The sequence below is a fragment of the Coturnix japonica genome, chromosome 11, assembly GCF_054131305.1.
Source record: "Coturnix japonica strain WE chromosome 11, WE-NBRP24, whole genome shotgun sequence".
Lineage (NCBI taxonomy): Eukaryota > Metazoa > Chordata > Aves > Galliformes > Phasianidae > Coturnix > Coturnix japonica.
In genome coordinates, this window is record NC_140673.1 from 2,115,141 (window position 1) to 2,142,804 (window position 27,664).

At 39.1% G+C, this 27,664-nt stretch overlaps 1 protein-coding gene across 5 annotated transcripts in view; it reads left to right on the plus strand.

Annotated features, from left to right (window-relative positions):
• The window catches only part of PLA2G4A (phospholipase A2 group IVA), a 77,286-nt gene extending 55,820 nt beyond the window's left edge, over nucleotides 1-21,466 (plus strand). For all 5 annotated transcript variants that reach the window (XM_085510841.1, XM_085510842.1, XM_085510844.1 and 2 more), the window contains 8 exons: nucleotides 3,251-3,388; nucleotides 3,718-3,810; nucleotides 5,991-6,062; nucleotides 8,186-8,428; nucleotides 14,378-14,562; nucleotides 16,388-16,583; nucleotides 16,774-16,931; nucleotides 18,379-21,466. In XM_085510841.1, coding sequence (XP_085366967.1) covers nucleotides 3,251-3,388; nucleotides 3,718-3,810; nucleotides 5,991-6,062; nucleotides 8,186-8,428; nucleotides 14,378-14,562; nucleotides 16,388-16,583; nucleotides 16,774-16,931; nucleotides 18,379-18,510 — 1,217 coding nt within the window. In that variant the 3' untranslated portion in view covers nucleotides 18,511-21,466. The remainder of the gene's footprint in view (nucleotides 1-3,250; nucleotides 3,389-3,717; nucleotides 3,811-5,990; nucleotides 6,063-8,185; nucleotides 8,429-14,377; nucleotides 14,563-16,387; nucleotides 16,584-16,773; nucleotides 16,932-18,378) is intronic.
• Nucleotides 21,467-27,664: the final 6,198 nt, after the last annotated feature.

Sequence of the window (27,664 nt, forward strand, 5' to 3'; positions counted from 1 at the left end):
GGCGACCAGTCACGAGTGGTGTTCCCCAGGGGTCGGTGCTGGGGCCTGTCCTCTTCAATATCTTTATGATGACCTGGATGAGGGCATTGAGTGCACCCTCAGTAAGTTTGCAGATGACACCAAATTGGCTGGAAGTGTTGATCTGCTGGGCTGAAGCCAATGGGATGAAGTTCAACAGACAAATGCCGGGTCCTGCACTTTGGCCACAACAAACCAGGCAGCACTGCAGGTGTGGGGCGGAGTGGTTGGAAGGCTGTGTAGAGGAAATGGATGTAGGGGTATTGATTGATGCTTGGCTGAATATAAGCCAGCAGTGTGCCCAGGTGGCCAAGAAGGCCAATGGCATCCTGGCTTGCATCAGAAACAGTGCTGCCAGCAGGAGCAGAGAGGTGATTGTTCCCCTGTACTCAGCACTGGTGAGGTCGCACCTCAAGTACTGTGTCCAGTTTTGGGCCCCTCACTGCAAGAAAGACATTGAGGCCCTGGAACGTGTTCAAAGAAGGGCTACAAAGCTGGTGAGGGGTCTGGAGCACAGGCCGTATGAGGAGCTGGGATTGTGCAGTCTAGAGAAGAGGAGGCTCAGAGGAGACCTTATTGTTCTCTATAACTACCTGAAGGGAGGTTGAGTGAGCTGGGGGTCGTCCTCTTCTCTCGTGTAACTCATGATAGGACTAGAGGGAATGACATCAGGCTGTGCCAGGAGAGGTTCAGGCTGGACGTTAGGAAATGCTGCTTCTGTGAAAGAGTGGTCAGGCAGTGGAATGGGCTGCCAAGGGAGGTGGTGGAGTCACTGACCCTGGAGGTGTTCAAGGTGTTGTGTTGGGGGACATGGTTTAGTGAGAACTGTTGGTGATGGGTGGATGGTTGGACTGGGTGATCTTGTGGGTCTTTTCCAACCTTGGTGATTCGGTGATTCTGTTGTAAGTTTACTGTTTTCATAGGAGAATTTCTGCTTTTCTCCTCAAAAGCCTGTAAGCTCATCAGCTTAACATACAAGTGTTTTGTTTCCTGATGACTTTCTGTTTTATGAGGAATTTTGTTTTGGTTCCTTCTTTACTATTTCTAAAAGTAAAATAATCTGTCATTAAGAGCAACCTTCTCAAAGGAAGCCCAGAAGCAGCTGAAGGCTGGTTGATTTCTCCAGCCTTACTAATTAGGTTAGAAAAAATACTACCTGTGTCTATGGGTCTTGTTTTTCATTTTTTGAGACTATCATCTTTGTCATCGTAGAGGATGATCTTGATTGTTTCTATTCTAAGATTCCTTTCTCCTTTTAGAACTGAGCAGGCTTTGAACTAAAATATTTACACTTTCTTATTACTAGATTCTAGACAACTTTCATGTTGTTTCAGAGTTGAGATGTGTTAATTACCTCAGGTAGCATTACTTTGAGGAATGATAGTGCAAGATTTCCTGCAGCTGCTAATTGCTCTCGTGCCCCAAACTCTGCATGCTTTCCCAGTACTCCTGACCCTGGCTACACTTGCTGTACCTAGAACTGCAGTAATCATTGTAACTGAACAGAATTACAATGATCCACTTGAAGACAGCTTTTTAAATTAATTATTATTACTATTTTTTTTATTAAGATATCTTTCTAAATGACAAAAAGATACTGATATCCAGTGTTAAAGAGAAGAGTGGAGAGAATTCAGACATCCATACGTTTTGGAATAAGCCACTAAGAAGATTCTTTTCTTGTATTCCACCTTCTTGACTGGGATAGAAACTCCTAGAAACATGACAGTGTTTCTCGTGGTATAAGGTTCCAGTCTCACTCTCTGTCCTTCATTGTGAGACTTGTCTCTTGGGACAGTGATTTGAATGGCTGCTGTCTAAGGGAGCTTCAGGAATGGCAGAAGCTAAGGCAGAAGGCCTTTCTTTTTAAGACAGATGCCTTATTTCTGTGAACAGGGTATATTTTCAGAAATCATCATCGTTAGTGCAAATAGGAAAATGAAAGCTGGCAATCACAGATTTAGGTTAATTCTAATTCTAAATTGTTTCACTCTCAGTGTGATTCTAAAATACATACTTGACAAAGCCCACGAAAGGCAAATAGCTTTAAGTTCCTGGACTGCATATGTAAAAGAATTTCCTTCTAATAACTGAAAATTTATTTGTGGATGGTTAATTTGGAAAGTAGGATGTTGTATTTGACTCATGTAGTTAAGCATTGCCCCACGAAACGAAACTCATAGTCGTCATGATTAAATCTTTCCATTTTGGGACAGATGGTTAACTTTCCTCTTACTGTTTCAATAGAAACACTGAATACCTGCATAAGTGGATAGCATCCTGTGACCTGTGGGGATTTCTGAAAGCTCTTTCTTTTGACTTTCTGCTTCAGGGTTATTTCTAGTCTATAGTTAAAGAAGCAGCCAAATTGATCACTACTAAAAGTATGGAAGATCAAGCAGATGAACAAAGTAGTGAAAATATAGGGTATTTTTTGTTCCCTTTTGCTCAAAGATGAAGCATATTCTCTGAATAGAAGCAGTTCCACTTGTACAAAAACAATAGTTCAAAATCAACTGAAATACATTTTCTAAAGACATAAGCTGTAGAATGTGAATCACTTCTGGAATTTTCTTCTGAGGATAGAAAATGCATTAGAATATTTTGCTTCATGTTTGAATGAGTTCTGTGTTTGTCAAGCTGGCGTATATGTTAAAAAATGTATTAACATAGTTTGTACTAATAACTTTCTCAAGTGCCTCTCAGCTTTGACTTATCTTGTTGCATTTCTCAGGAAACATTAGTGGTGTAACCTTAATGCCTCTGCTATAATCTTTCACAACATCACAATCTTTCTTGCCACGTTAGATAATTTTTCTGCTGCCTTTGTCGTTGTCATCCACAATTTGAATAGCATAAATATGGTAGGATCACAGTGAAGGAAAAGAAACCTGGAACTAAGTCCCATATTGGTGCTTTATGTAATAGGGAATCATATGGGACCATGTGAAAACGAGGTGACATTTTGTTTTTCTTGTCTGTGATTGCTGCTTTTTTATTTTTGTTCTTCCAACCTTACATTCCTCCTCCAAATGTTGTGATAAGAGGGAATGGAAATGACAATTCCTCCTTTGCTGTAAACATATCTTTCAATTCTGCACAATATAAGAGACATTACTGTGGGTTTAGAACCTGTTCAATTCTTATTTGTCTCCTTGGATGAGAGCCTCAGCCATTACATCCTCTGCTTCTAATCAGATCAACACTGTGATGCAAATTTCTTATTTTGTAGACTGGGTGGAATTCAGTCCATATGAGATTGGTATGGCAAAGTACGGCACTTTTATGTCACCTGATTTGTTTGGAAGCAAATTTTTTATGGGAACAGTGGTGAAGAAGTACAGTGAAAATCCTTTGCATTTCTTAATGGGTAAGTATGTGATGGATGGAAACTTAAAACTAATTTTAATAGTTCACTCACAGGTGCTTATAAAGGCAAGCACAAATACGGGAAGCAGAAAGTACCATTTTAGTTGGTGGGAAGACGTACATTTGGAAGATTTTACAGACATGGATTGTCAGTTCCTACCTTTGAGATTCTGCTAAATCTGAGTTTGACATAATGTGTTCCATAATCACAAGTCTGTTTAGAATTAAAGCAACCACTAAAATATTGTAGTATGTGGTTGGTTTTTGTTTTTATTATTTCTTTTTTCATCTTCCAGGAGCCTCCATTCATTTTTTGTTTCCACTTTACAGGTGTCTGGGGCAGTGCATTTTCTATATTATTTAACAGAGTGCTCGGCGTCTCCAACTCTCAAAATAAAGGTCCCACCATGGAAGAAGAACTAGGTAACTTTAGTAAATAGTTATACTACTAGGCAGAACAATTCCTAACAAGATTCCATGGACTCTTTGTAGAAAAATGGTAGTGACTGTAAGAATGTGTAATGCAAGCAAGCTGACCTGCTGACATTGCTAGATCCTAGTGAGGACAGTGAAAGAAAACTAGAACTTGTCTTACTTTCACTTTTTCTTCTGATCACATCACATGCCTATACCTACCTCATATTTTCATAGAGGTGTAAGAATCTACCACTCTTTCTTATGCTAGTTTTTACAGATTGAAAGATGACAAATACTTTATAGTTACTTTTATAATTTCTTAACACAGTGCTGCATTATTCTAGAAATTAGTCAAGTTAACATAAATTTTATCACTTCTGAGTTGTTAGATTAATTATTTCTAATTACAATTCAGCTGCTGGTATGTGATCCTTCACTTAATAATTCAGTGATTGTGTTTCCATTCCTAATGTACAAATGGCAAATAACTGTAACAAAAGGGTTGTAGTTTGCTTGGATTAGACTGCTGTGTTTTATTTGAGAATGCTGTTGATAAGGAAATAGCTTTTTAACACTTTTTTTCCTGTTAAGAAGGCATTACAGGGAAATTTATCTAAAACAGTAGATGAATTTTTTTAGAATGCAGATGAAGATGATTAAAAACCAAATCCCTAAACCCCTTCTCTGTATCTCTGTTCCAATAGTTGTTACTCAGCTGTTTGATACTGTACTTCTTTATGAAAGAAAATGGACCCGTGCCTTCAGGTTCATATACCTAATACACCTCAGGATTGTTAACACCCGTGGAGGGTATCTGTTAATGAATTTGTTAGTGGAAGGGTCTGTGTAATTGCTTATGATGTTGAGACAGGTTTTTATCCCCTACCCCCAGCTAACGTCTGTATTTATTTCACATGTAATTTGAAAACTGTACTCTAAGATTTTAAAATACTGATTAGAGGAGGACCACAGTCTGTTATCAGAGCTGCAGATGTCCCAGTAAAATCTCAGTACCACTAGAGTGTATGGCAAAATACCAGTGGGCATCAGAGGAGCCACAGTTGTACAGATAGTCCATTAGTCATACTTAACAGCAGTAAACAAGCAATTTTTCTTAGGGTTTGCTTTAAAGAGATGATGTGATGTCCTAAAATTGGGTTTGTTACTTTTGTTACCTTCCTTTTTTTTTTTTTTGTCACTGATGTCAGTTTTCACCTGTTTTCTATGGCATGGCTTCAGAATCTGTACATGTTTGTCTTTGGTATGTGTGTGCATGTTATTGGCATTTTTTGGATAGTGATTGAGGATCCCTGAGTATTAAATAGTGTTTAAGGAAAAATCCATGATGATGAAAGCTCTTTTGTTTTGTTATGTGATTTTATATAGCTATAGGAGAACATAAACATCTTCAGAAAAAAGCAACAATGGTAGTCATCTGTATTTGTTATTCTTTACAGAGGTTAATAAAGCTGTATTTTTTTTACAGATGGCATTATGGTAAATCTCTCTCCTTTTAGTCTACTCTGGTTATAGAAAATAGATTCTAACCTTGAGCTAAAATAACAGAGCGAAATTGACATTTCTTAATATGGTATATACAGAAATGACAACCTAAAAAATGAGTGTACCGTCATAGAATATGATAATGGAATATTCCAAGTTGGAAGGGACACCAGTGGGTCACAGAGTCCAACCATTGGCTCCACACAGGACCACCCAAAACCCAAATGCTGCATCTGAGAGCAGTGTCCCAGCTCTCCTTGAGCTGCGGCGGTGTTCCTCTGTTTGAATATTAGCAGTGGATTAGTAGATCTCCTGTTGTCTTCCTAGTTTGCTAGGGATTACTGACACAATAGAGGCTATACATCTGAATTTTACTTCAGGTAATTGAGGTGTGTCAAATGTGATGCAGTAGCAGGTAGTGTGTCCTGCTTTAGCTTTTCCTTTTGTGTTTTTTTTCTTTTTTTCTTTTTTTTTTTTTTTTTAGCCTTTTGGTTAATCTGCTTATTGCAAACTAACACCAACGTATTCTGATCAGATTCTGAATGCAGGGATGTTCACAACAGATAAAATCTCTTAGCTGTATTTTCTATTATGAAATATGTCACAGTTTTATGCCTCAAATTGGTAGGAAATTCTTAGCTATTCTGTAGTAGTTCCAAGTAATTTTGTATTTCTTTTAACAGAAAACATTAGGCTAAAGCACCTTGTAAGTAATGACAGCTCAGATAGTGAAGATGAATCACAGCATCCAAAAGGTAAGGAAATTGACACATTTTATTTCATACTTTACTTTATTCATCTGCTTTCTCGTAATGTGTTCAAATTGACCGGATGTTACAAAATCCCATTTTCCTTAGTCTTATCAGTCCCTTGCAAATGATAGCAGTGGCAAAACTTAACTATTTAGCAACAAGGGTTTTAAAGGAGCTACTGGCTCAGGAAAACAGAGATATCTTGCTCAAAAGGCTTTGGCTTGACCTTGTGTTTCCTGCTCAAGTCCATGAGTAAATGACTCTCTTGTATGCCATTAGTCTTAGCATACACCCAGCAAGGCTTCACAGTGATCTCCACTTTCATGTACATTTCATTTACATCCAAAAATCAGACTTTCTGAGCCAGTGATCTCCTGAAGTTCAGCAAGCTGCTGAGCTCAGAGGCATGCTTGAATTGTTAACAGCATAGCAAACAAGAACTACCCATTGTTATGAAGGGTTCCTTATCAAATATTTACTTGAGAATGTTTTACTTTGTGTTTCCAGTATTCACAGATATCTTCCAGCACCTGTACAAACAATATCTGGCACAGGAAATTCCTAGTGGCTGGCGTAGTGCTTTAAGCAGTGCCCAAATCCAGTTTCCCAGAACAAGCACAGCCACATGTGGTAAAAAAGATCCTACTGAAAATTTCAGGAACCTGAACCACCTGCGGATGTCTGAGATTTTAGTCTGGGTACTGGTCTTATCCTAATAACATTTTCTGTACATGAAGACACTTCTAGGGATAATAGTGATTTTTAATCTGAAAAATTGAATTATTTTTTAACAACTTAAGCAAGGATGGGAATGTGGCTCTCTGTGCTCATTTGTAATTTTAAAGTCTGCAGGAAGAAAAGAAAACCCAATCTTTGATTGGGTCACTAGCTGAGCTGAATGATTGCTTCTTCATTTCCCCTTATGTGTAAAATAACAGGGAGCGTGTGATGCCACTTTTTATACTACAGATTTCCTGTTAAGTACTAGAAGCTCTGTTTAAGCCAGCAAGAAACACTACATTTCTTTCATAGTTTGTAGCCAAAGTGGAGGACAACCTATAGATCTGTTCTCTGTGCACCTGGTTATCTTCTATAGGATATCTGTCGATGGATATTGGACGTCAGAACTCTGTGGTGTTTTATGTTTGTTTTCTTTCTACTTGTATAAAGAGCCTGAGCCTGAGTTATCTCCATGTATAAAGCAATCGAAAAGCTGAGTTATGGCAGGTTTTAAGTGTCAGGTCACACCAGTCCAAGTCATTTTAGCGTTTATAACGTCTAGATGTAGATATCAGAGTTTGGACAAAGATTGTACTACTTAATTAAAATTAAATATTGGTTATTGAGTGTAGTTTAGTGAATTTATATTTTCAGATATTTTAGAACTTCTGTGTGATAGCATTCTCATTTATGCAGATATCACAGAATTTTAATTTAATGTCTACAGTTTTATGCACACTCCCATATTCACTGACATCTAAGTCTGTGATTGTCTGCAATAAAAATGAAACAGAAATTACTTCTTTTTGAGCAGAGGCCACCCAAAGCCATCATAAATATTGTATCTCTACCTGAGAGTGTTATTTTCCAAGGACACAGTAAAGGGATGTGCTAAGAAGAACCATACAAAGATTTTATGAAGATTCAGAGGCCCAGCTTTGTTTCCTTAAGGAAAGCTTGATTTCTAGCAGTGAGCAAAGGATGAAGGAGGTTGTCAATATACATCCAAACCAATCTGAGTCCACAGTATACATATATTGGTGACTCAAGTTTGTCGCCTGAGTCCAGGACAGGTAAAGTCATGTTTTCAATTGCTTTGGCCATCCAGACTAGCTAAAATACAGCTCACATCATCTAATATTCCCAGCATGTTTTCCTGTTGGACATATCCACACTGTAGTGCGAATGAGAACATTTGCTGACTTGTGAAGGTGAGAGCATGATTTCTATCCATTATCTCCATAAAGTGGTTGCAGCAGAGCTCCTTCATTCAATCCATGGCTCTTTGAAAGGAAGCAATGGCCTAGTTTTAATCGGTCCCTTATTTTAAAAGATGCAGAAATTTTGGTTTAGAACTTCACACATTAATTATATCACCACTGATTTCTTTTCTTTGTCCTTTACAGGCACTGAAAATTCAGAGGCAAATGAAGAGTATCAGAACAGCAGCCAAGAAAGCTGGGTGCAGCGAATGCTGATGGCTTTGGTGGGTGATAGTGCCCTTTTCAATACCAGGGAAGGGCGTGCTGGGAAAGTGCACAACTTCATGCTGGGATTGAACCTCAACAGCTGTTACCCACTGTCTCCTCTGGCAGACCTTATGACTCAGGAATCTGTGGAGGAAGACGAACTAGATGCAGCTGTGGCAGGTTAGTTTGCAGAAAGCCTGTGTTACTGCATATTCATTGGTTAAACTGTGATTTCCTCAGTGTGGTAACATTTACTCAAACTGCAAGGCTTACAGCTGCCCTTGAACAAAGGTGGGACAACATTTCTCTATAAGCAGTCATGAGTACCGACCAGTGCTGAAGGTTGTCAGATGACAGGGTGTCACAAACAGCAGTGCGCAACGATTTCTGCCTGTCACCTACTTCCTGAATCCCCTGACAAGCTCTATAGCACAACTGCTGGCATTTCAGCTCTTTGTTTTCAAGGAGATGCTGACCGAGTTGATCAAGCTGCTTTTGTGTACGGCACCCTTCATTAAGGCTGCTTCTCACTCATTTGGGCTGCTCTAAGGAATGGTCTATGTTCTTTTCACCGGTTAAGCCTTTAGATAGAAGTAAGACCTTATCTTTCTACAGTGCTTTTCTGTGGCTTCTCTGACACCTTTGTCTTCCTCTGACAATCCTGTGGAGGCAGTGCACTTCTTATTTGTACATCCTTGCTTTCCTGACTCCACATTCCTCCCAGTGTGACTGATTTGTCATACCTGTCTGCATTTCAAAGAACAACAGAGATTGGAAGGGACCCCAAGAGATCACTGAGTCCAAGTCGCTTGCTAAAGTAGTCACCCTACAATAGGTGGTACAGGTCAGCATCCAGAGTGGGCTTGAATATCTTCATAGAAGGACTCCACAACCTCTCTGAGCAGCCTGTTTCAGTGCTTTGTCACTGCAAAGAAGTTTGTCTGCATGTTAGTACAGAACTTTCAAGTTCAGGGTTTAGGCCATTATTCCTTGCCCTGTTACTACACACCACTGAGAAGAGCCTGGCCTCATCCATTTGTCTCCCACCTCCCTTTAGATATTTATTAACATTCATCTGATCCACCCCCAATCTTCTTTTCCCCATGCTAAACAGACAGTGGTCTCTCAGAATTTCCTCACACAGGAGATGCTCCAGGCCCTTCATCGTCTTTGTGGCCCTCCACTGGACTCCTTCTAGGAGATCCCTGTATATTTTGAACATGGCGCCCAGAACTGAATGCAGTAGTCTAAATATGGCATTGTCAGGACAGAGCAGACTGGGAGGATCACCTCCCTCAAGCTTCTGGTCACACACTTTTTAATACACTGCAGGATATCATTGGCTTACTTGGCCAGCAGGGCACACTACTGGCTCATTGGCCAACCTTTTGTCTACCAGAGCACCCAGGCCCTTCTCCACAGAGCTCCTTTCCAGCAGATTGGCACCCAACCTGTACTGATGTATGTGGTTATTCCTCCCCTGGTGCAAGACTCTACACTTGCTCTTGTTAAACCTCATGAGTGTCCTCCCTGCCCAGTTTCATCTTTTCGTAAGCAGGAAGCAAGCATGCTGGTGGAAAACAAGAATGTAAGAAAAAATTGATTTTCAGAAGTTGTGTAGCATCTTTCCCCACTCCCCTGCATGAAATACGTGGTGCATAGGACGGTAGGTGCAGAGAATTAGGTATCACATTTGATTAGCATTTTGAAGACTTCCTATAGGCAGTGTTAATTACACTCTAAACAGTGAAAGCCTCTGAATTTCTGAGTATTCTTTAGTCTCTGGTGCACTTTTTTTCTTCCTTAGTAGACAACAGAGCATTGCATTATAAATGTGGTTTTCTCTATAGAAAAGTTAAGTCACAGTCAAGATAGAGTGTAGAGTTTTTGTGGTACAAACTACACAGCACTGTCAAACGACCCACATTATAACAGTCACTTCAGCCCATTTTCTATCTAGAGGAAATAGATTGTCCCAGTCCGTCATTAAGCAATAGTAAATACCAGATATCGTTTAAAAGCTTAAGGAGCAGGCACTGCCTAAATGTGTATTTGTTAATGTAACAAATCCCTTTGAGTGGTTGCATAGTAATTTCCATCTGTGCTCCGCTTTCTAAATATTTTTACCATCTCAGAGGTGTTTACAACTGGGTAATCTTAATATTTATAGTGGCTCTAAAAGAGGAAGGAAAGCGGGTAATAAATTTATGTTTGGAAAAAGTGACAGTTGATGAGAATTTTGCATAATTAAGACACGTGGATAATCTTCAACATCAACTATCAGCTTCCTGTATTTTAGTGTCAGTTGAAGTAAAATGCAGGTTTGACAGCATTAATCTGTTCCTCTGAGACAATTACTTGACCGTCTGTCACCTGAAAATCCTCAGGCTAAAATGTATGGTAGAAGTTTGCTATAGCTGCAAGTTTTTTGTGTTTTTGGGAGCCCACACTTGTAAACCTGAATTAACAACTAAAATCTAACAGCTGTGAATTGTCCCAGTGTAGCCAGGAGTAGTAAAAAGCCAAAGCAAAACACAAAATGTTAGTAGTTAATAAAAAAATTAATCACTCAGTAGTTCAGAGCATATGTCCACATTGTAATGCTGTTGGTGAATTTTGCTAATAGATGTAAGAACCTGGGAATTCAGAGGAATAGATAGAAAGGAAACTTAGAAATAAATTTAGAATGCCATGTATTACCACGGCACTGGATGCATTTAAGCGTTGCATATTTATTCTTATCAACAAGAATTTACCTAGCAGCTTCACTACAGAGAGATGTCTGGATTGCTTAGACTATTAATAGACCCCAAATGCAAAGGTAAATGAATCAAAATTGATATAAGTAATGTTTTACATCTCCAATAGTCTCAAGCCTTTCACAGGCACAAATCATGCTCTGGGAGTTCAGCATGGGCGTGCAGTTTGCTTAGAAAGAAACTCTCCTACAGACCAGATGCTGTTTTTCTGACAGTGCAATTACTGCTGCCTAAGTCAGTGGGTCAGCAGCTCCTTAAGCGCTGCAGCAGAGAGTGCACATGAGAAAACTGTTCTTGCAGTGTGCTTCATTAAGAGTTGTAAATTGGTGAAAATGCCAGTTTAGCACCTGTATTTGAACTGTGTTGTGTTTTTGTTGTCTTTTTCATCTGTGTGCTGTAGTTTGGGAATTCTGTCTCTTTGGTATTTACATTCCCAGCTTTTGTAATGAAAATACTTGGCATCATTTTGCTATGGATTCCATTTGTGCTGGGAGTTTTCTTAACTGACTTCAAATATGCTTTAAAAGTCTACGCCTCTTGAGTAGTTTCATTGTGAGCTCAGAGCTGTTTTATTTCTGTGCCTTAATATTACAACACACTAAAATTCCTTGAGAAAATGCCATATGAATAACAATAAGGAAAAAAACCACAACCAAAAAAAACCACAACAAATTTACAATCTTCACTTCCTTACTTATAATCTCCACTTCCTTGCTTCATTATTTATGGAAACTCTGCTATAGTAGATGCACGTCAATAGCAAATGCCCTTTTCATTCCCCTTACTTTCATTGAAGCTGCCATCTGTGACAAAGTTTGGTCTCTAGAGCACAGTCTTCTTTATTTCAAGCAGTTCTTGTTTATTTCCAAGCTGGCTGTGTATCCAATTGCTACAGACCAGGCAAGCATCTCATGCTTCTCTCTGTTGGCTGTTCCATGAATTGAACGCTTCTCTTCATACAGATACATCTTTCAGAAGAGCAGTCTGCCTGATCTGAAAATTCACATCCCAGGCTCTCAAAGCATAAATATTCCTTTCACCCTTCACTCCGGTGCGTAATGGTGGACTGGCATAGTGGGGCTGCTGAAGTACGTAGTGTGACTGCCCTGGGAGCATGTTGTAAAATATAAAAAGAATAAAGGTTTCTTAACCAGTCCTTTAAAATAACTGCAGCACAGGGGATAAAGTAGGCAGTGCTTCTTTCTGCACAGTTCAGTCTTCTCTCAGTGGTGCTAGAGCTGGCCTCTGTCTCCATACCTTGTGTAAATCCAAACTACATGCTGAGTCTGCCTTTAAGTTCAGGACGTTAAAATAAGTAACTAACTACTGGATAATCTTCACTGCGTTTTTAATTCTGGGCACACAACATGGATGTGGGTTATGTTTTGGAACTATTCAGTTCAAAAACCAAATGCACTTCTAAAAGATACTGTGATAAAAGAAATTACAGGAGTCCATAAATAATGAAACCAATTCATGTGGTCATTATAAATTCAGTGATGATATTACAGTGCTTTATCTTATTAAATATCTTAACAATTATGCTAATTTGGGAGATAGAATCATGAACACTGTCCCCATAGAGCTGTCTTATTTTTGTCAGGAGATGTAGTAGCATAAAAAATACAGGAAGTGGTACAAGTTTTATTTAAAAGATCTCTGTTGACTTGATTTTGGCTTCAAATTCAAGTTTTATAAAGAAATATAATACAAAACGTGACCAAAAACATTTTTGCAAGTTTTGGGAATTCTATCGAGAACAAAGGACTAAAATAAATTATAAATTGTTTGAAATACAGTCTTCAAAAAAGGAGGGAGAGATCAGAACTGTTTTAATTGTGCTAGTAGTGTGTGTATCTTTTTAATGGCAGACTTAGGAGTGTAAGGAATTCAATAAACAATAATGTATTTTCATTTATGCTAATTAATGAGTTTGAAATAGACCTGTTTTTAAAATAAGTCTCTTATTTAGCTTTTTAGCAACAAGCAGTAATTTGAAGATGTTTCTTATAGAAACTGGAACAAATATTAGGAAACTGGTGGATCAAATGTTATCCAAGTGCCCTTCAGTGAATAGTAATAACAGAAATAAAAAGTCAAAATATATGATCAGAGATGTTTCACTGCTCATAACAATACATTTTTGTCATGGATCCTGAAGTGAAGAAAGAAGTTTGTTCTTTCAAACTGGAATTTGAATCAGTTTCATCTTTTTTCTTTCTTTTTTTTTTTTTTTTTCCCCACGTTAAAATATCTTTCTTTCAGATAATTTCTACCACTAATAGGTAGATGATGATAGTAAATTTAATTATACAAGAAATAGTTACAGCGTTCTACTCAGCACTGCTTAGATTACACTGCCCTCTATAGATATTTTCATTAGTTTTTAGTCAAAAAGCTAAACCACAAATCAGAAACATTTTTAAAATCTAGAGCTAGAAATGGCTCAGGAGCAAATTTTTAACTACTTGCAGGGGTGGTTTAACAGTATCTAGAGAATTGGATAAGCACAAAAACACCTTCCGAAACTTATTTGATTTTTCCTGAGTTGCACCCAGGGAAAATTGGGATTGAAAAGGAAACATCATCTTCCTCAGCCCTCAGTTTGAACATTCATGGAATGACTTGACTCAGAAGGAATCTTAAATTGGACTGGCTAGTTTGAAAACATTAGGCATAGGAACTATCTTACAATGGCAGTAATATTCTAGTTCTGTCCACTGCTTAATGTCAGATATGAATATGGGTTACAGTAATGAGGTGAAGTATGGAGTGAGTTGAAAAGTGAGTTGTTTGACTTGTTAGCCCCAATATTAATAGTCAGAAACAGACATAGACAAGCAGTGCCCCAGAGCAGATCCACTTCAGAGCTCTGTGGGTGAATTCCAGTTAGTTGGGTGAAGAGGAGCTGGGAAGAACAAAAAGTTTAGGTGAGAAACTTGGAGAGAAGGTTAGGCAGGGATTATAGGGCACTGGATACGTGTTGGGATTCTATCTATCTTAGCATCCCATAAACACTTTCCTTTGTGTCTCTTGTCAGGTGAAGGGATAAAGCTGTTAAGGCTAGGGTTAAAGCTGAGCCTCTGTCCTCATCAGTTATACCTCAAGCCACCTCTGCTTCTGCCTTGAGGCAGTGTATTGCTGTACATGACCTACTCAGCCCACCCCAGCTCTGTTTCTTTTTTTCCTTCTCTAGTTGTTAAGATGAGATTTAAGGTTATATATGTGTTCTTTGAATGGTTAGCTGGAATACTGAGCATTTTAAAGTCCGTAGATTCTTCATTACTTGGGGAAACTAAAAACACAATCAGAATTGCAGTATTCAATTGGTGTATTCCTGTTCTATTTTGTTTTCATTTTTTCTGCGTAGATCCAGATGAATTTGAGAGGATATATGAGCCACTAGATGTGAAGAGCAAGAAGATTCACATTGTGGACAGTGGTCTTACATTTAACCTTCCATATCCACTTATCCTAAGACCTCAAAGAGGAGTTGATCTCATCATCTCTTTTGATTTTTCAGCAAGGCCAAGTGATTCCAGTCCTCCTTTCAAAGTAAGATAGGCCATTCTTTCACTTGTATTAATAAATTTAAGTTAAATTTTATTGTTCCAGTTGGGCTGGTTGTACGCTTAGTGATTACATCTGGCCATTCTGTCTGCCTACAGCATGAAAGGAACTTGTTTCCACATCAAGGCAGAATATTCCACTCTGCCTCAGTTCCTGTTTACATGACTCATGCAAGACAAGTGACACAAAGTAGAAAAATGTAATTTGCATCTCTGTAACCACAGTTTGGAGTAGTAGCTGTGTTGCTTTTTATGAAAGTCTTGCCGTCATGCTGAATTGCAGATTTTATATCGTTAACAAGTTTATGGTGGTGCTAGTGCTCTAGCTCTGTACAGCTGTTCTCTAATGTTTTTCTGTCATTGCCTTGTAGAAATGGGTTTTCATTCAGCTACTCATGTATTCCTAAATATATAACATTTTGAAAATGAAAGTAACTGTTCTGTTCATTTTCGTCTCTCCAGGATAATCCCAGTGCTGTTTTAAGTACTACTCCTAAATGTGTTTGTGCCAGAGCAAAACCACAGAAAAATATGTTTTAAATGACCTGCTTACTTTCTGTAACAGGTGTAGAAAGCACAGCAGTCAGGCTGCGCAGTCTGTACATGTTCTGTATCCAGGCAGCTCCAGCTGATCAGAAAAGGTTAATCTTGAATGATTTGGTAGCTGATAAAGAAACAGCAGCACTTAAGAGTCTATTGTGAGGGTCTTAAAGAAGAAGCAATGTTTGTTGGAAACCTGAGTGAATCTTAATAAATAATTTTTAAGGAAACCAAGAAAGCATGCTAATTGAGAAACACCTGGTGTTCTTTGTTGGTTTATAGGCAAATTTCAGTTAGAACAAAGAAAGAGCTTTTTTCCCCCTTCTGACTATTAAGGAACAAAACCTCAGAACGGCATAAAAAATAACATCTGTAACTCCAGATCACTGTTCTCAAATGCAAAGAAAAACAAGAGGACTAGAAAAGAATAAATCCCATAGTCTCCAGGTCTCTTGGGGGCTGATGGGAAGTAGAACTCTGAGAGGAACTAATCCCAGAGTCTTTCTTACTCTAAGTTTTTATTCATTTAAAATTTCTTTCCTTATTTGTCATCACTATCTTCCGTATCAGCTGGATTTACTGATGCAATTCTGTCATCTCCTCTGAAACATTTATTACGCTCTCTTTTATGTTCTGCAAATGGGGTCTATCTAGAAGGCTATATCTATTACTCTTCCTAAGCATTAAGCTTTCTATCTCAATCCATTTCATTCAAAACCAAGACTGAACGTGTTGACCTTCCTTCCCCTCCCTTTCACACACCTTCATTAAACGCTTTTGAGTCATTATTTACAAATTATTTTGTTTACTGAGTTGTTACAAGGAAAAAAAGACTGGTTTCTAGACTCTTTTGCTTAGCGTGCTTTCAAATGCTCCAGTGTTGTGATGTGACTGGGAACAAAACAATGCATGGACTTCTGTTTATTAACTCTCATTGGTTTCCATAGTGCTGATACTCAGTTTGCAAGTAGAATTAGAAATGTTTTTTTTCTACCTGTCAACTTATAAATTCACCCAAAGATTTATTTGACAGACCAATTCTTTCCATCCTGTGAATCATCCCAGGTGATGAAGATTGGGAAGGCTGAATTAGTTGCTCATTTTGCCATACTGGGTCTTCTGTGCAAAGATCAACTTGATCAGTTCTTCTGCAGTAAAGAAGTATGAGTTAATAAAATTGCTGCTAGTACTGGCACCTGGTTGAACTGTATCATTCTAAAGAAAAATACTACTTTTCAATGAGTGCTTATACACATCTTCTTTCTCTCCAGGAAATTTTACTTGCTGAAAAATGGGCCAAAATGAACAAGCTTCCTTTCCCAAAAATAGATCCAAATGTATTTGATCGAGAGGGCTTGAAGGAATGCTATGTTTTTAAACCAAAGGATACCTCTTCAGAGAAGGATTGCCCAACCATAATCCATTTTGTACTGGCAAACATCAACTTCCGGAAGTACAAAGCTCCAGGTGAGCGAATAGTTTGGGATGCTGTATCCAGCTGTTCCTTTAAAAATGTTTAGTGACAAAGTGATGATAGCCCAGAAGTTTTTTGTCTTTGAAAAGTCTCCTAAGTCTGTTATGATTAGGAATTTTGAGAGAACCTTTAAAAAGTAAGATGGTAAGTCTTAGATTGTGCTTGTTTTGCTTTTGTATGCAGGTGTTCCAAGAGAGACAAAGGAAGACAAGGATTTTGCCGACTTTGACATTTTTGATGATCCAAATACACCATTCTCTACCTTCAACTTCCAGTATCCCAATGAGGCTTTCAAGAGGCTTCATGATTTAATGGAGTTCAACACCCTCAATAACTTAGATGTATGTATGCCAATGTCGAAGGGTCTTAAGGAATCTAGATTGTTAAAAGAGGGGAATAGGTGATCTGAGTACCACCCTATGTCATCCATACTGAAGGTAGAGAGTTTTTATTTAGTATCTACCTGATAATTTTGACGTACAAAGTGCTCCCTCTATTCAGTTATTATTCACAAAGTTGAGGCTGGATCAAAGCTTGTTATGATCAGTGGGGTTGGAGTAAACTCAGGGTAGGTTCTGTATGAGCTTGTGTAGGAGTGTGCTGATTTTGGGTGCACCCATAACAAACTGAGGTATGGTTGACTTGTGTCCTTCTGGCATGCGAAGGAAAGTGGAGAATCCAGTCGCTGTAGGTAACAGTGACTGGAGTTACACGAAGAAAGTTGGATGGGATGCACAGTGAGAACTGGATGAACAGAATTTGGTCTTCTCACTTAACCTCTATTTCTGAAGTACTGCAATATCAGTTTTATAGGAAGCATTATTGTATGTGATCCTCTGTCAATAAACTGCAAGGCAAATATGCTGCTGAAAAGGTCAGGAGGTGCTGCTGAACAGACAAAAAAGTCTAAATATTTTCAGGGCTAGGAAGATTGAGCTAATATTGTGGCTGTCTTCCAAATAGAACTGCTGAAGTGTCATCTATGTGTTTCCTGTAGTGCTTGACCCTGTGCTTGTCAGGACCTGTTCCCATTCATGTTCCTTTCTACTTTGGCTTCTGTGATGTTTTTGTCATTTGAAGATCCAAAGCCCTGCAGGGTAACTGAACAAAGGTGATTGTGTAGGATGTGGAATATTATGTTCAGGGTTTTTTATTCAGGCCTTTATGGATGGAGATTTTCCAAGCGTAAAAAAAAGGGGACATGAAACTTCTTTTATAAAGAAATTTATTCCCCCGTTAACTCCACAGCACATACAATTAATTATACTTTTTAATTGATACTAGATGTAACATGGGACCATGACTGATAACCCACTTATCACATTATCTGTAGAGGAGATTTCCGTACTCACAGATGTATCATTTTTTTTTTTCATTGTATTGAGCAAACTTTGCTACTTTGGGATCAAGAAAGCAAAAGTGAGGATATAATCTTTCAAGATAATCATGATTTCGTACATTATTTAACAATGAATTTTTGCATTGTTTTGATTTACCCTTCAGCATTGTTTTGGCACTTGCTTCAGATGGTTTATGTTCCAAAGTGACTTTAACATAGGTGGAATCCCATCATACATTTATCTGTTCATAACATTTCCATCTGTGTGTTGTCCAACTGAACTCATAATGATACTCAGAAATCACTTTGTTGAATTTTGGAGCGGAGATTAAGTTAGGAGTAGCGTGTATTAAGATCTGAAGGAGTCTTTTCTATGAATTTCATCAATTAATAAATCATTAAAGCTTAGTTGTTTTTTCCTGAATGACATGTTGTTAAATGTTTTGCAGGTGATCAAGCAGGCTATGATGGAAAGCATTGAATACAGAAAGGAAAATCCGTCTCGCTGCTCTGTGTCACTTAGCAGTGTTGAAGCAAGGAGATTCTTCAACAAGAACAATCATAACAACAGCCACACGTAGAGAATGTGTCACAGGTCCGCTGCTTCAAGAAACTGATTCTATCTTTATAACTGGATTCACAAAGACAGTCTGAAAGCATCACTGCTCTTGAAAAATAGGGCTGTGCACAACTCCGGAAAACATTTTCCTGTGAATTTTCAATATTATTTTGTATCTCCTTTTTTTTTTTTTTTTTTTTTTTTTAAACATTCAAAGCATTTCAGTATATTGATATCCTTATTTTAACAGCTATGTACTTAGGTTGTTACAACTACAAAGTCACCGAGTTCATTGTCTTTATTTTTTATCTTAGGAAAGTGTAAACACTGGTCTCTCTTAGTCGGACAATTGTCTCATTTTTAATTAATATAAACTGGCATCTCCTGAAATGTGAGATGGAATTAGAAACACAATAGAATAAAAGTTTACTAGCAGAGATAATACAGATGCATTCCTTACCATGGGCCCTGATTCCATTTAGCTTGCATCAGAGAGATTTCCTTCAGCTTTACTTTGAAAAGTTATTAATTGCTACTACTATTCAGTGCATTTCTCTTGAATGTAAATCAGTTCAATGTAAGTCAATGTAAGGTTGTTTGTTATCTCTGTTAAGATTGGTTTCTTATGCTGGAAGGGGTTTTGTTTTCCCATAACCATTGGCTGTATTGACCTAACCAAGACGCCATCATCAAGCTGTGTTTCATGTGTTGCTTGTCTTGACTGAGTGGTAAACAACAAACACTTGGTAACAAACGCCTATCAAAAAATGAGATCTATACAACTTTGAGGTTACAAGTAGGGTCTTCAGCTGGTTGTTAATGTCAGTAGAGGTTTTGTAACTGTTATTAAAAAGGACCTACTCTCGAATCTTCGAGTTGCAAATGTGTTCACAAAAAGTCTGCTTTGCTGACATTTAAGAATGTTATGAATCCATCAAGCAAAAAAACTCAAAACAAAACAAACAAAAAGAGCAACAAAAAACCCCCTGCCTTTTTTCATTTCCTTTTTTTTCTTTTGTTCCACAAAATTACATTGCTTGAGGTTTTTTTTAGCTGGTAGCACCTGTGTGTTATGTAGTTGTTAGTTCACATATTTCTACACAAAATGTTTCCAGATAAATTAAAAATGATTTTCCATTTGGTCGTGATTAAAAACATAATATTTCTGCAAGGGAACAGTGGCAGTGTTTACTAGGGATAAATAAAATGTTCCTTGGTAAGAATGTGAAGTAGTTAATTTGCTAAGGGCTGTTTCTTCAAGTCTATTTTTAGTACTTTCAATAATGAAAGACTGCAAGTTAGACATAGATTACTTTAATACTGTCTGAGTAAGTGATGGAACTCTTCATAGTAATCGTAGTTAAAGAGCAAATATAGAGAAAAATACACTCACACTTAGAACCCATCCAACCTCCTCTGAAATAATGCAATCAGCTTGTATGTGACATAGAAAAGAGCAGAAGGAGATGATAGAGGCACTGGGTGGCACATATGGGAGCAAGATGTGAGAGCTGAACATCTGGGGAGTGCTTAATTGGCTTCTCTTCATAAGTTCATAAGTTAATTCTGTGGGATTAACGCTCAGCTGTACCTGGCAGTACCAGCAATTGTTTGTCATCTGTTCTCTTGTGGAGTTTGGAGAAGGTGGCGGGGACTGAACAGTGTCATTAAAGGTGACTGTCTCTGAGAGCCAGTGAAGAACATAAAAAGATATTTGTAGAGATTTGGACAAAAACCATCCTCAGCAATGCTGTGAGTTGCTTGATCAGCAGCAGATGGAGAAGGAAAACACTCTTTAGGAATTTCACTGTAGTGAAAACAAGGCATGTTAATTAAAATTGTTTGCAGGAGTGTGGTCAGAAGCACAAGTGTTTCCTTGCAAAAGCTGTAAGGGAAATTTTGGTCTGAAGATTTCTGTTGATACTAACAGACACTCTTATCATTCTGAGAGGGCCTTCAGTACCCTAGCAGACACAGAGGCAATGGTCATGAGGAATAGTATCACTTTGAGTAAAGACTATTTGAAGCAAGTCTGACCTTGTTTGGTAGTCAAAACAACTTTTACAGTAATGGCTCATTTATCACAATTCGTGCTAATTCAGTGACTGCTCATTTTATTGAGAATAACTGAGAAATTTTTTAATTGCTAAAGTCTCTAAGCCTGTAGGAAGGGAAGTAATTATAATGTGTAATAGGTACTGCATCATCCCTCCTTAAATCTGCATGCAATGCTTGGTGATTAATAACATTTTCTGCATCAATTAAGGTTTTGTTTCTGTTTGAGTTAATGCATGTTTAAAATCAAGAACAAGAATAAAAGTAACTTGTCTTAGTGCTGCATAATTTAAATATTTTTTCCAATAAATTTTACAGTACGTGAAGAAAATGGTACAGTGATTTTATTGTAATATTTCCTTTGTATTTTTTCCTTCTGTTAACATGATAATTTTTATATTTTGTATTTTATAGTATGTACTTTCTATATTTTATGGCAGAGTTTTATCATGCGTGATACAGTTTATGTTATTGCAGTGTTATCAGACAAAAAGTAACACTTCTTGTGTCTGCTGTTTTGACTTTGATCATTTATGTGGTGTTTTCACTTTACTTTTTGGTGAAGGCTGTGGAACAGCTCTGTATCTGGAAGCTCTCGTGCTCACGTGCAAGAAATTCAAGGCTTTGCTTGTTAAGCCCCAAATAGCTGCTGGTTTGTTGCTTCTGTTTTCTGAAACCTGAGAGCACCCTCACCTTCAGGTACTTCACAAACACAAGGGCATTGTTTTCTCATTGGGGATCATGTTGTCTGTCTGCAAGGATAGTGGTTTCTCTGCTGAACCTGAAGTCATCAGAACAAAACCTTGTTCCAGCATTTTCAAACATTTGAAATGTCTTTGACTGCCCAGAAGCTCATTGCCAAGTTCATAATTGTAATTTCACAGCAGTCTCAATAAAAGCTCTTTGAATTTTATGCGTATAAACTTCGAGTAGAAGAATCCATCATGTTATGATGAGCAGTTTGCAGATTGAAACCTGTTTCTGGTCAGCTGTAACAGCAGACAGATCAGTCTTATAGTCTTACCCAGTACATTAAAAATTATGTCAAGGGGGAATAGAAAAAATAAACCATACAAAACCCTTCCATTTCTGACAAGTGGTTTGAAACCAATAACATACACAACATTTTGCTTAGCCTGAAAGTGTAGTTGTTACCACTCCCCCTTCCTTCTCCTGACCTTTCTTGATCTGTTCTATCCCTGTGATACTTGGAAGGGATCTTTAAAGGTCATCACATCAGCTCCCCTGCAGTGAACATGCTATGAAGCATCCACAGCACCACCAGGTGCTCAGAATGTGATCTAACCTGGCCCTGAAAGTCTGCAGGTATGGGGCTCCCACCACATCTCTGGGCAACCTGTGTCAATGCCTTACCACCATCACTGTAAAAGACTTTTTCCTTATATCCAGTCTCTCCTCTTTAAGCTTAAAGCCATTTCCCCTTGTCCAATCACCACAGACCATGCTAAAGATTCTGTCCCCTTATTTCCTGTATCTCTCCTTCGAAGGACAGGCCACTCTCAGGTCTCCCTGGAGCCTTCCCTTCTCCAGGCTGAGCAGCCCCAGCTCTCTCAGCCTATCCTCATAGATGAGGTGTTCCATCCCTTGGATCACTTTTTTGGCCTTCTTCTGGCTGCACTCCAACAGGTCCACATTGCACTCCACATCTGGATGCAGTGCTCCAGGTGAGGTCTCTCCAGCACAGAGCAGAGGGGCAGGATCACTTCCCTCGCCCTGCTGGCCACGCTGCTTTTGATGCAGCACAGGATACAGTTGGCTTTCTGGACTGTGAGGGTACATGGCTGGTTCATGTCCAGCTGCCTTCCACCAGTCTAAAAGGACTCAGTTCTTTCATCCCCCAACTTGTACTGATAGTAGGTGTTGCCACAACCCAGGTGCAAGACCTTGCACTTGGATTTACTGAAGCTCATAATGTTCTCTTTGGCCCAATAGTCAGCCCATCTAGGTCTCTCTGGATGGCATCCCATCTCTCAGGCACAGTGACTGCACTCCACAGCTTGGTGGCATCTGCAAACGTTCTGAAGGTGCACTTAACCCCACTGTCAATGTCACTGAAAAAACTACCTGTCCCAGCACTGACCCTTATCACTGATCTCCATCCAAACATGGAGTTATTGACCACCAGGCTCTGGACTCAATCCTGCAGCCAGTTCTTCATTTATTCAGTAGTCCATCCATCAAATATGTATCAGTTTGGAGAGAAGGATGTTGTCAAAGGTACTGTGTCAAAGGCCTTACTGCATTCCACTTAGATGACATCAGCAGCTCTTTTCTTGTCCATTGATGCAGTTACACCATCATAGAAGGCCACTCATCTGGCTCTCCTGTTTCTCCTCCCTGCCTTCCATGTGTCAGCATAGCTTCCAGGAGGATCTCTTCCATGGTCTTCCCTGTCACACAGGTGAGACTGACATGTTAGTAGTTCCCAGTGTCATCCTTTTTACCCTTCTTAAAAATGGGCGTGATGTTTCCTTGTTCCCAGTCACCAGGGACTTCACCTGATTGCCATGACTTCTCAAATATCATTGAGAGAGTCTTGGTGACTACATCAGCCAATTCTCTCAGGCCTCTGGGATGTGTCTCATCAGGACCCATAGACTGGTGTGTGTTCAGATTCCTCTGGTGGTCACGAACCTGATCTTGCTCACAATAAGAGGGATGTGGCTTCCTCAGTCGCTTCCTTCCAAACCAATCTTTTGAGGGCTGTGCAATGAGCAGTTACTAGAGAAGACTGAGGCAAAAAAGTCGTTGAGTACCTCAGCCTTCTCCTTATTTATCATTACCATATGTTTGGATGAGGTTCTTCTCAAATGTATGTATGTTTGGAGGCAGATTCTCTCAATATCTAGTGAGAAGACTATAGATGTTGAATTGTGGAAAGAGGAAAAAGAACTTTTCACAGGCTGAGAGAGTTGGTGTTGTTCATCCTGGAGAAGAGAAGGCCCCAGGGGGACATTTTAGTGGCCTACCAGTACCTGATGGAAGGATGGAGAGGGACTTCTTATAAGGATAGGCAGTGACAGGACAAGGGGAAATGGCTTTAAACAGGAAGAGGGTAGATTTAGACTAGAAGTTAGTAAGATATTCCTTACTGTGAGGATGTTGAGACGTTGGCACAGGTTTCTCAGTGAGATTGTGGATGCACCCTCCCAGGAAGCACTAAAGGCCAGGCTGGATGGGACTGTGAGTAGCCTGGTCTGGTGCAATGTGTCCCTGCCTATAGCAGGGGGTTGGAACTGGATGATCTCTAAGGTCCCTTCCAACACAAACCATTCTGTGGTTCTCTGATTTTGAGGGATGGCACTGGAAACTTGTTTTTTAATTATCTTTCAGCACTGGAAGTGAATCCTCAGAAAAAATCCTGTTAACCTGGAAAGCATGAGGGGGCAAAGATGTTGACCTCAAGATTGTTTGCATCAGCAAAGGGAAAATTAGTTTTGGTAGGGAACCGGGTCACAGAAAATGTGCTTTCTGTTTTGACCCAGCCTATTTTGTCGATAGGCTACAACTTGAGAAGAGTAAACAGGCTCAGGGATTCTCTAACAGACTGGATCACCCACAGATCTCAGCTTTTGGAGCAGCAGCAGGCTTGTTTCTGAGGTTCAACTGTTCTGCACAAGCAAATGGATATGATTTTAACAGCATGGAGAAGCAGGTTGTGCAACCAGCCACTTACATGCCACGTGTTTGCTGATACTCACTCAAACCAAAAGCATGTAGACATTTCCTGAAGCTGTAAATTCACCCATCACTCTTAGTGCTTTTCACTTCACATGCAGGTTAGATTTGTGTATTAATCTGACTCACCCAATTAAGTTGTTATACATGGGTCCTTCTCACGCTAGGTAAAAGGTCATCATAGCAAAGAATTCCCCATGACAACAAAAACACATGACTGCTTGCATGCAAAGAAAAGGCAGTGAAAAGATACAGTTGGAAGAGTGACCCATTCGCCTTCTGGCTAAGCAAAATAATGCCAGTTTTCAATACAATAGAATTAGCAATTTCTCATGTGATTGTTTAATTCCTGAGTGCCGTGCTGCAAATTTGCATGTGGAAATTAGGGATGGAAACCTGTGCCAAAAGACTCCTGCTTCCTCTAGGGCTCGTTAGAAGAGATGTTGGAACAGAAGAGGAGATGGAAAGAGCTGCATCAAGCTGTTATGCCTTTGTTTTTCTTCCACTTTCTTGGGGAATGGGTGGCTGACACAACATGCTGTTTAAAAGCCTGCCACTCTAGGTCAGAGCAGTTCTCTTCTGGTGCCTTGTCCTTGAAGCTTGTGGCTGAGCTAGAAACAGAAACACAAGTGCTTTGGGGTGACTTTTGGCCTTTCTGTTCCTCTCATTCCCTATATATATGTATATATATATACAGAGTGTGTATCTATTTATCCATCTACCTACCTATAAGGTGATTGACCAGTGAAAAATAGGAGGTAATGTTTTTATTCAGAATGAAACAATAATTTCTGCTGTTGCAGAATACAAAATTTATGCAGTTTCCTTCTTCCCATTTTCTACTTTATCACTATATCTGTTGCTAACCTGATGTCTGCTGGGATCAGTTGCTCCACAGGAATGCAAGCAGTTGTCCCTGGAGCACAGCAGGTTGGTAAGCATTAGGGAGGAGGAGGTAACATCAGAGGCATGTTCCCCATCACACATTCAAACATTTGTCTGCTAATGCATTGTTTAGGGTGTGCTATGGAAAGCATGAGAAGGAATTAACATGATGACATTAAAAGAAATTGAGGCAAGTATTCTACCAGTGTGGCTGGGAACTAGAAACATGGATGCTTTGCAGTTGCTCAGATTTAATACAAGTGCTTCCTTCTGATCCGGTTTTGCCAGATCCCAGGGATTTACTGCAGGACATTTATGACTTATGGACAAACACGGTTTATGACACTAAGTAACTGATGTTAGATTAAGCCTGAATGGCTAAGATAGTACCTCTGTGTTGGCTGATACAGACATGGATGTCCAGCTTTTTGGCAACATGCTGTCGCTGGCAGCCCCAGGGGAGCAAGCAAAATGTGTCTGAGCCCCATCCAACCCCTGCCACCAGCATGCCAGCATGCCAGAGTCACCGCCTGCCTTCTGCTGAGCAGCATGTGCTGGACTTAGCATGTGAAACACAGGTCAAGCTCCAGAGGAGCAGTAATGCAGAGCGTTATGCAGAGTACACTCAGAAAAAGAGCACAGAGCTCTGGTGCCAAAGTAAAAGAAGAGAAGGAAATGGCTGATACAGGTGTGCTCAAAACAAGAGCCATCAAACTATAATCTGCGAGGCATTTGGCAGCCCCTCATCACCTGAATGAAGAAACCGCAGAATGGGCACAAAATAAGTAAGTGAAAGCAGTCTCTGATGCAGTGGTTATTGAAACCTGCTTAAGACCTGCCAGTGTGAGATGCACAGGCACTGCTGGCTCCTTGCTCCACGGGGTTGGATGGGTCTCAGACACATTTTGCTTGCCAGGTCTATGCTCAGCAAGACACAGAGGATGCTCCAGAGCATTGGGTGGTCTTGGTTCCCCAAGGGTAAAATTTGTACTCTTTCTACCTCACTGCTCTTGTAGGCGCTTTTGAGATTAGATACAGAAGTGACACCTTGATTGGTGAGATTTGTGTAATTAGTAGGATTTGTTAACTCACCAATGGACAACAGTTTCATCCAGGTGTAAAATAAAAAGCAGAAACTGTGATTTGTATCAGCTTGTATATATAAAAGAGAGTAAATAACTGAGGGCAAGACAACTGGATTTTTTTAAAATCCTACTTCTTCCCAACCTGCTTTTTTCTTTTAAGCAATGTCAGAATAATAGAAAATATTCCTTTATACCCAGCTGCAATGAAGCAAGAAGATATTCCAAACAGGCTTCCACCGTCTGGTCAAGAAATGCAGTCTTCTAGATGAAGAAAGCAAAAGCATATTTGTACAGATAAACATACAGGTTTAGAATTTATATCCAACTTAATGAACTGCTTTTGATCAGAAGCAAACAAAGCTCACTTCTCATTCATATGGAGCACAGCACGTTTCATCTAAAAGTAACATTAAAAATAAAAATGATCATTGCTCCATTGGTGCATTCACGCAGGCAGCAGTGATGAGGTCAAGCTCTGGCTTTTTGCTTGTGTATCACCAGTAGTGAAAAGAGCAGCAAAGCATGACTATTGTGCTTTAGTGTGAATAAAGTGAGTAAAACTGCAATGATGTAAAAAACAGGTAAACGGAAAGACTGATTTTCCTTATGTTGATTTCATGCAGGAAAATGGGCAGAAAGCATCTCTGAGTCTGCAACCTCAGCTGCTTCATACAGCATACGCTGTAACTTAGCTGTTTTCCTTATGGGCAACAGTAAATGGCTGCCTATCCAAATTTCATTCAATTTGAATGACAACTCAAAAGCACAGGATTTAGTCTGTGGATCTTCAGCCTGGGTTCTGACAGGTGGATAAGAGCATGTAATGAATGGTGGAAAGGCCCATACCTTTAATCAACCAATCAGCGCAATTTGGTCATCAGAGAATGTATGTCACCTAAATTTTTGGCAGGCATTATTTTATTTCCTCAAACAAGTGTTAACACAAAGAAGTGAATGCAAAAACAAACAGAGGAACAAAAAACAAAACAAAACAAAATAACAAACAAAAAACACCCAAAACCAAAACAAAAAAACACACAGAAGAGAATAAAACAAAACAAGCAACAAGAACAAGATTAAAACATATCAGTTCCTTCCATGTGTGGAAAGAAGGGAAATTGTTAATGCAAAAATGTGTGACTGCTAAGTAGGAAAAATATGATAACTGTGCACAAAAAGCTGCTCACTTGATCCTTGCACATAGAGCTAAAAGGGAATTTGCTGTTTTAGATTTGGTTTTCTCTCAGATCAGAACAAGAATTCAGATTCCAGGAGCTGAACTACTAAATCATTCCCTTTGGTAAAGTTTTAACATTGCACTCAAATGTGAAATTTCAACATTGGTGTGTTACACAGTATGATGAAGGCCAGCTTTTCCACTATGCTGTGTAATTAAATAGATGTCAAAGTGAAAAATTCAGCTTCACTGAAATGTTCTGTATGTTGTGATGT